Source organism: Fistularia commersonii, chromosome 13, assembly GCF_037954325.1.
Source record: "Fistularia commersonii isolate RoL2024-O1a breed Wild chromosome 13, RoL_Fcom_v1.0, whole genome shotgun sequence".
NCBI lineage: Eukaryota > Metazoa > Chordata > Actinopteri > Syngnathiformes > Fistulariidae > Fistularia > Fistularia commersonii.
Window position 1 is genome coordinate 6672079 of NC_141296.1, and position 9888 is coordinate 6681966.

At 38.7% G+C, this 9888-nt stretch overlaps 1 protein-coding gene across 1 annotated transcript; it reads right to left on the minus strand.

The window, feature by feature from the left end:
* Window positions 1-163: 163 nt before the first annotated feature.
* slc25a43 (solute carrier family 25 member 43) lies at window positions 164-9306 on the minus strand. The gene is made up of 5 exons (XM_086157890.1): window positions 8903-9306; window positions 5984-6225; window positions 5351-5523; window positions 2094-2228; window positions 164-1525 (listed from the first exon to the last, which is right to left on the minus strand). Exons 1-5 carry the CDS (start codon window positions 9172-9174, stop codon window positions 1313-1315), a joined length of 1035 nt encoding a protein of 344 aa, XP_086014016.1. The 5' UTR covers window positions 9175-9306; the 3' UTR covers window positions 164-1312.
* Between the last annotated feature and the right edge of the window lie 582 nt (window positions 9307-9888).

Sequence of the window (9888 nt, forward strand, 5' to 3'; positions counted from 1 at the left end):
GAGAAGCGATTTAAGCAGACCGTTCGCAAGAAAAAGCGTGAACTTTGATTCTGTCATCTCATTGGTGGAGGGCGGCGGAAGTGGGCGGGGCTAATTGATGGCCTGCCGTTCGGATTTGGTCATTGGCATCATCACTAAATACAAACGGAGCAAAACTGTCCTACCGCATTTAGTAGTTTTTTATTCATTTTAATTTTTATGATACTGTCGAACCATGGTATCTCATCACCATCAGTCTTGTGTCATTGAAAGCCTCTGATCAACTTTGGCTCAAAGTTGTGTCAAATGTCAGATTGAAGCAGCTGACGCTTTAAGGGCCCGCTTGGTGGCGAAAGGTCATCCCAACTGTGTGTGTCCTTTGGCTGTCCCTTGTATTCCGGTGTAGAGGCAGACATGATTGAATCAGCTGACCAACTCCACATAGGCAAGGATTGCATAGTCTTACCCACACAGTCAATTTAAGACACGGGTAAAACACTGAGAGAAAAATACCTAGTTAACACTACACACTTGTGTATTGGGCTATGGAATCAATTACTTGCAAGCATCATGTGTAAATTGCTGGAGCAAGAACCAGAGTTAAATACACACATGCATCAGTAATTATAAAATTCTAATTTCTTAATAAAAGAAAGCGGACTAGCGAAAAATTAAAAATGGTAAATTATACTGGCATTACTCATCCAGCTGTAAAAACACACATCCATACACATAATTAGCAAATAAAAATCTATTCTTTTTTTTCCCATTTTTAATAACATGTTATCCTCATTGATCGTTAAAAATATAACTTATCACAGAAATATACAACAATGCCATACAACGATATTTTATACAATGCAGGGTAAAATGAAAAAACATTTTTATATGGTCAGTATGATGAAATACATTGTGCTTTTTTGGAAGAAAATAAAGTTATTTGAAGGCACATCATATGCTGCGTTGTCAAGGAAACACAACTGGCTGTATTAGCAAACCACCCAGTATGTAAGCATACAATTGCAGAGATTAAAGTGTGATCAATACAATTTGACTTATGCCGCTTTTCCCATGAAAAAGGTCCATGAAAAAGTATCCAGGTAGTTCTGTGTAATCCTGTTGACAGACAAACTGCACAGAACCATAACCTCAACAGTTGAGGTCATGATAGCGTCAAGATAAAATGATTCGCTAGAGGTAGAGGTTCTTTTTAAATTCTAGTTATAACCTTTCAAGAAGGTATGATACCAAACAAACAAAATGCGTGCTGTTTTTTTCCAATACTTGTTGCAAAACTTGCTGATCCGATGTTATCAGTTCATCTTCTCAAGTTTCACCATCGATTTCCAAAGGATGACTCCCCCGACCCGAAATTTCTGTTTTTCAAGTAGCGCTTCACCTCTTGTAGCTCATATGGCCCGAGGCTCTGGTCGACCCCCGGTGCTAGTTTGTAGCTCAAAGGTGATATGATGTACCCGTTGCGGTAAAGGCAGACCTGCTTACACATCTCAAAGCAGGTAAAGAGAAGGCCAAAGTAGGGTACGATCTGAAAAGAAAGGACAAAAATGGAGAAAATATTGATTATAATTTATTGAGCAGGAAACTCGGTCAAAGCTGGACATAGATCTTCAAATTGAAGTATGTGCTCTGATTTGAGCATCATGCATGGTTACCAAAATAATTCTGTTTTCCCTTCTCAATACCAACTACTGTATTTCAATTTATAATTGACTATCTCTAATGAGGCAGCTTTTGCACAACAATGAGCCACCATGACATTTGCAGTTGAAATTGGAGAGTGTGAGCATGCTGTCCTAAAGGCAGACTTTGCTCACCTTGAATGTGATATTCCAGCTATTAATTACACTCTCTGCCTTGCTTTCCATGATCCTCCCTTCACCCCCCACCTCACATGTAGGCCACAGGTTACAACTTGATCACTGTTGTACTGCTCAACTCCAACTGCTCAGCACATGCACAAGTTATTTCATCTATTTCCTGAATGTAAAACTACAGAAGCAGTCTTGCCCTTTCAGTTTATGTGTACCAGGAGCCGGTTGATAATGTAATGAAAATGTGTCTTATTATTTTTATAATGATTTAAATATTTGTACCTTAACTGTGTTGGCAGTTAGGCCATTCCAGAGCGAGAGGATCCCCTTATTTTTGACCACCTGCATGAAGCAGTCAGTCACTCCATGGAAATGTACATCAACTCCACCAAAATGGGGAAGGCGGGCACTCTGAGCCTGCAAAATAAAATTAATCAAAGTCAAAATGTATGAATGATTTGGAGTTATGTATCAGTTAAAGACTGGTGAAATTTGGCAAGCAGACTCATGAAACGTTTACATTTCCAGCAGAAAGCTAGTGTCCTTGAGAAAGATACTGAGCCTCTCAGCGTCTTAGGCTAAGCTCTACAGTTTTTGGCAACAAGAATGTTATATCAAATTATATACATTTAAACAATATGTAATATTTAACCAATTCTGAATTTTTACAGCAGATGTTGATTCCAAAATGTGAGGGTAAAGAATTATCAGCTGATAAGCTTTTCATAATTTATTTCACATCATATAGTGCTCTTGGAAACTTTAGGAAACTTGGACGATATCAAATTTGGTCAGTCAGTTATTCATTGACTAAACAATAACATTTAAAATCCACACCATATTCAATCGCAGCTTTTGTCAGTATTGTCAGCATTATTTTTAGCCTTGGGGTCCTGACACTGAATTTAGGCCACTTGATTTCACTGCCAATGACACTGTTGTGAAAAATGGATATATGTTTTGACACATCAATGTCAGTGCATCTTGGCAAACAGGCAGATAAAATCTGCTGACCACTATATAAGTTAAACTTTACTACAAAGAGAAGAAATGCTCACATGATGTCGGCTGCCTGAATACTTTTTCTTGCGTTGCATGTGTTTCATTTTCTAAAAGAACAAGAATCTGCTGATTTAATGATCTTCCCCTTTCAGTTGTCTGAAAGCTCCTCCAGTATTTCACATTTTCAAATTACCCCATACCATCAAATAAGATATCATATCTGGTCAAAAGTTTCAGTAATATTTTTCTCAAGTGCTTATTATGACTTTTTTTTTTTTTTTTACTGTATCAGAGAAATCTCAATCCAGGAGGTTTATTTTGTAAATTACTTTCTTTCATATTGGAGCTCAACCTGCCAAACCTGCAACTCCTAAGTCTCCACAGTTGAAAATATCATTTTCTCACTTGGATGCTGTTAAGCAGATGTGGTTGTCCTGAGAGCTGCCTGTCAGCTGTTGGAGACTAAGGCTCTCAGAAATCTGTCAAGTGATACTGTTTCACCCTTTAAAGTAAGAGATGACTGCCTTTATATTGAAATAATGGCTTGTATTCAACTGTTTTAAAACAAGTCCAAATGGTTACAAATACATTCTTATTCCTTGCTTTGTGAACTTTATTTTCAGCCATGACAAAAACTAAATGTCCCTGCACTGGTATTTTATCAAAAACATCTCTGAGTTTCAGCAATGTATTAATGCCAACACACAGTTGCTGCCAAAATAAAGTCAATTTAATCAAGTGGTTTCAGAAATATTGTAAGCCGGTGTTTACTCCATATATGGACACCTTTTGATTACTCTGAAATGTATTTTGTTTTTTCCCCAGTTAAAGGTCATTAACTGCATTAAAAATGGATTATATTTTAAACCGGGGTGTTTTCAAACGCTTAATAATAATTGTAAATGGAAAAAAAATAAATGAGCATAATTATGTAAATTTAGGAAGAAAAGTAAAAGATTAGTATGACTTCATAGAGGAGACTGGTAAAAATTTAAATGCAAGAAAACGTCAACTGTGATTAATGTAAAGGGTCATACGGTGCTTCCTGTGCAGGAAAAGTCAAGCTCTGTCTCATGTCACTGACTTGCATGGTGATCATGTGACAATGGAAATTATTGATCACATGGCAGTTAAAAGATTCAAATACCTTTACTTGGAAAGGAAATACCAATCTTTTTGCAGAGTTAAAGTTGTGATGTAAACAATACTTAAAGAAATTAACATAAGCCTCTGCAAGCATGCTAGCTTTTACATACACACACATTATCCTGTAATATGTGTGCGGGTATCCTGTATATCTATAATCCAGGTAACTTAAGCTTTTTTTGGAGAATGCAGCTGGATTATGAATTTGATCAAATACTTGAGAACAAGTTGTGGTACTTGTGAAGTGATACAGGTGTGCTTAAATGAACAGAACACATAAAAAGGTCTCGACTGCTACTGACAGTAACTGACTATCTTTAGAAAACATATCTATAGCTGCTGCAGAGGCAGGACAAACTCACATTCCCAGCTGCTGCCGAACCTTGTGGTGGCTTATAATAGGCAGAAAAAAATGGATGCGGTACCCTGTCCTTTGCAATAGCATTGTTCCCCTTGTGTCCTTGTAAACACACATAATATATGTGAAACATTATGTGAGAGCACTGTCTGTGGGCCAATGTTAAACCACTCACTATCTATTATGTAGAATATAGGCCTCCATAGAGTTAATTATTTTGGGTGGTTGCCAGGTAAGACTTACTAATGATATCCAAATTTAACAATGTGTTGTAGGCCTCTCATGAGTCAACAAGTGAGACCAGGGCAATTAAGGACACCTACACTGCCCCCCTATGGTGAGAGAACGGCAATACATCCTTACAAAAATATTTTTTAACTTGAGTACAATCATTCAGGAATTTATTACACTACATACATTTTAATTAAACAAATTGGATTACATTAACGCCAACTGAATTCCTGTAGACCTCCTGGAAGAAATAACGCAATGCTGAAACTCCACTGAGCATATTCTCCGGCTCGCCCAGGGTCCTATGATAAGGTCACTGAGTATTAGGACTGCAACTTTTGTCAGATTTAATAAGAACAAATATTGCACTTAATTTCCATTCATGTTGTTCAACACAACTTTATCCTGCTCAGAGGGCTGTAGAAAGCTGGTGTCAGAGACACAACAGGACTCACCCTGGACCGATTAATAACTGGCTCGACATTCAGAGGCAGAATCATTGACTCCAAACTCACACCCAGATTTAGTTTAGAGACCTCACTTAGCCTACTTGCAAATGTTTGGTAAGAGGGATAGCAACAAAGCATTTAAAAAAAGAACAGTCTTCAAGCGGGGAGAATATGCAAACCAATAACAGAAAGGCCCTTGCCAGCTGGCAAGTGCTTAACAGGAACCTCCTTACAGTAAGGAAACAGTGCTAACTACAATGTCACTTTGTTGGCCTCAAGTGCTCCCTTTTTTTTAACCCCTCTTTCTTTACTTAACAAGGTCTGATTTGTTGGAGAATAAAATGGCAACTCACCTGCATCTTCCGTTTTACAGTTTCAAAGGGATAAGAAAGGGTCTGAGCCACTCCCGCAGCAAGACAGCCATTAATGAAGTTCTGAAGGGATGTGAAACGAAAAGGCTGCTCCTGCCAGAGTTTGTCCAAGTTTATGTAGACCACATAGCATCCGAGAGAAAAGGGAAATGCACCTGAATGCAAACAAAATTTGATGTTGAAAGTACAGCTGTTGAAATATGAGGTATTTTGCAAAAAAAAAAAAAAAAAACACAGCAAATTTAGGAAAGGCTGTAATAAAGATTTATCACCAAGAATAAATCTACTTCAGCCTTACTGTTTTGCATTCATGAATTGTATACTTTAGCATGTTGAGGCATTTTCCCTTGAAATGAATGCACTCTTGTACTTGCCTTGTCTTCCAGGGCCACCAGAATTATTCAAGTTATTTCAGTTAATATCGTTAGACTGCGCTAAATCTTTTAATGTCAAAACCTACAATGAGCTGTTTACGCATCCTTTTTCTGATTCAATGGTAACAAGCCAAGTCTGCATTTACGTGTGAATGACTGCACAAAATATCGAGTGAGTAAATATCAATATTGAAGCGTCCTGATTCTTTCCTCAGCATATTGGATATAAATTTGTACTTACCTAAGACAGTGAGGGAAAAGCCTCGGTACAGTGTAACTAGTCCCTCACTCCTTTGGATCTTTGCTAAAGTGTGAATGACTCCAATGTATGTAGGCTCTCTGCAGTTCTGAGCCATAAGCCTGGTCTCTGCCACCTCCATAGGATATGTGACCAGTGCAGCAGCAACACCAGCCAGTCCACCAGCAAATATGGCCCTCCATTGAGGGACGAAGCCCAGCTCATCCATGTTGAGACAGATCAGCCTGCACATAGAGATGGGGTTTAAAAAAAAGCCAGTTGTTAAAACATATTACAGGTAAGCAAATATGAAAAGAGTCAGTCCTGGAAAAATAGTAAAGACTTGCTAATTTGCTGAGGCTGATGGTTGAGGAATTTATACCAACAAGTGAGCGAGCTGACCCACAGCCAAATACATGTATGGAATCCAAAGTCTCATCTTCAACCCAATGAACTTGATGTTGATATAAAAGTAAATTTTCTTAAGGATGGAAAGTAACTTACACAACACTATCAATTTAAAACATTCTCAGTATCACTTCAGTTCTGCACACATAGATGATAACTTGATTCTTCTTCACTGCCTTTTATCAATGTCTTTCATTTGAGCCGCTGGGATATTTAAGAGTTTACCGAATGAATTTGAGATTTACTTTAATTTAGCAGATGGCTGATGTTTTTTTCAGTAAATTATTTCAATATTCCAGAGTTCAGGGAGGCCAGTTCATAATTGTAATACCATGTTAATGTTTGCATCTCTGAAATATTATCTAATGACAATGAAAAAAATGACTATAGCCTTAAATCAATGGTTTCATCCTAAATTGTTTACCATATTAGCCAATATGAAAAGCCGCTGTGATATTTTCATGTGATTGTTTCCACCTAAAACAAAAAAGAAAAGAACAATACCGAAGATAATTCACAGACTTTGCAAATAGCAGTTAATAGAACTTCATATACAAATAATAGCTCTTCAGACTACAGCTGACGATAAGATGGGGCTTTTTTCACAAGGAGGTCAATTTGTTTATTGGATTCACACAAAACCACAGATGGTTATATGACCACAGACAAGAGGAAGAACCTGAACATAATTATTACACAGAGGTCAGATCCCTGTTTAAAACATGACTTGTAATGATTGTCCGAATACTGCCAACACTTTTGAGACTTTGATTTCAACAACTCTTTCTTAAAATGATCTGCTTGATTTTAAAGGGCTTATTGTGAATTAGGCGGTTGGAAAGGGGATGCCATTGACAAGGGGCTTATTGGTCTCCTGTGACAAAGGGAGGCGATGCTTTCACTTCCCTAGAACACTGTGTACTCCAGGACGGACAGGATGGGTGGGATTACGTTAACACGTGTCCTGAAGCGTGGCACTCGCATTGACTGAACGTCACAGATAGTAGTTACTGTATTTATGACTGTGTTGGTTGAATACACTTCACAAGGCTGCGGCTCCTCTCCCGGCGTGTGTTTATTTATTAGCCATGCTATCGCCACTGCGGCATGTCCTATAGTAACCCCCTGACCATCTGGGAGTGGTTTTCTCAGAATGTCACCTCGCAGGCATTGGTTACTCAGTGACGCGAACTGTTGTCTTTTAGTTACACTGTATACGCCACATGCTGATGCCAACACTGTAAATACATGACTTTACACGAGAAGCCTACAAGTAAGACTAAAGCGTCAAAATGTATTTTTGAAACTTTGCACAGCAATTATGTCCCCGTCGTCGGGTGATGTTATCTGTAGAGCAAATGACCGAATTTTTGTGATTTGGCCTTAAAGCATTCGGAATAACAAAACATCAATATATTAAATGTTTAAACTTCAAGAGTAACTCGTAGGGCCAGCAGAGCGTGGATGGTTGTATATTGCTGTGAGGCGGAAAGCATGAATCATTGCGCTGCTTATTTCGTCGCCCATATCATCACCTGTTATTTTTTGAAGTATTTCAGAAAACACAAACACTGAGTCATATGCTGAAGAATAAGTTTTTGTGTTTTTTTTTTTGTGTGTGTGTGTGTGTGTGTGTGTGTGTGTTTTTCTCAAAAAACGACCTGGGCAATTATTTTGCGAAGGTTACGATGGGATAAAATAAGATAACACATAGTAGAGGGAGCCGATTAGCAGTGGTCGGTAATTGATCACACAGCAGATCTCGGCATCATTATTATTATGTTATTTGTGTCATTGTTGTAGATTATAGACGCAGATTATCGATCACAGACTGATAACAAACTTTGATGTTTTTTTTTACTATAATTCTATGACGCTATCTTGTGCCAATGTTTAGCTTCCGATGAGTGGACGCTAGCGAAACTTGCCACTGCTCACAAGTTAACAAAGGTGTACTCTTTGTATGCGCATGTCTCTAAGGTCTCCTTGAGTGTCAAGAAAGGTGCCTTCAAATAAAATGAATTATTATTATTATCATTATTATTGTTATTACTATTTATCGCTTAAAACAAAGCGTGAAGGGACGGCTAAAGGGAAGGCCACCTGACAGGGATAACACTGGGCGAATTTCCCCCCCTCCTATTTAAAAGTCGACAGAGGGAATCCAGCCCCCTGATTGGTGCAAAAGAGCAGCCGAGTCTCGTGCGGTAAAGAGGAAGTAGATATGTTGCTTTACAAGTAAACACACAACATTGGTATACCCCACCCACCCACCCCTTTTTATTTTGAACTCATATTACTCTTAATTTACTTAATTTACTCCATAATATCCCGTGTCCGCTCACGGCGCGGGGTAAATACAGTTATATTACTCGTAAACAAGTTGGTACGTCAACGTCAGCTGACCGTGTTGGCAAACAAGCTAATAGGGTATTAGCAGCCACAGCGAAACTCGCAGCAGCGTCTCGAAATAAACAAGGCAAATGTAGCATTTCAATCTAACTAATCACTTACTGTTTGTATGCCGCCAGGTGGACGGCGCTGTACGGAAACAACCGCAGGCAAGAGACGACGTTCCCCTTCCAAAATCCCCGAAATCCCTCATGTCGATAAATGAGGAGAAAACTTTGCCAGAATCCTTGTTTGCAATGAAACGTTCCCACTTGACTTTTGATTTTCACAACTTCCAACGGTGAAGTAATAGTTTTACTGAAAACACCGGCGAAACCAACGCACAAAAAGCTTTGAGAACTCGTTAATCTGTTATCTTTCTTAACGGTAGCCATAGTTTTACCGAGGCCTTTCTATAAAAAAAGACTGTAGCTCGCCAATTCGTGATCTGTTAATTCCGACGGCCGCGAAGTGAGTTGTTGGTAACGGTGCGACATCTACATTTGGAGACCGCAGCTCTTATTTCCGCTCACAGCAGCGGCTCGATGCAACGATTCACGTCACTTTGACCGGTGCCGGTGATTAGCGGACCTAGCACAGTTCTGCCACTAGAGGGCGCTGTTTGTCCGCTAAATGAAGATGGGGTGTCCGCCTCGTTAGTTGTGTTGCCTCTATTTTTGTGAAACGTTTTTAACCGGGACAATAACAATAACAATAGCAGTAACAATAACAATAAAAAGTCAAATACAGAAAAAAAATATTCTGCATACGAATGACTAAACAAGACAAAGTCATTTTCAGGAACAGAGTTGATATTCTTTTATTTTCATCAAGTCTGTATTCAGGAGCGTTTAGTTTTTAGAATAACAGAATAGAATGGAAATACTTTCATGATCCCAGACTGGTAAACTATTGTGTAACAGCAGCAGGTTGGACCCCCCACACACACTTTTCCTTTCGGTTTACCCCTGGGACCCCCCCACACACACACACACACATCACATACGTACTCACACACTATTTACTATAAATATTTAAGATAAATGTGTAAGAAGGGAACCCTGTACTCAGTAGTGGCAATTTGTCAGAAGAATCTCTAAATAGTAATG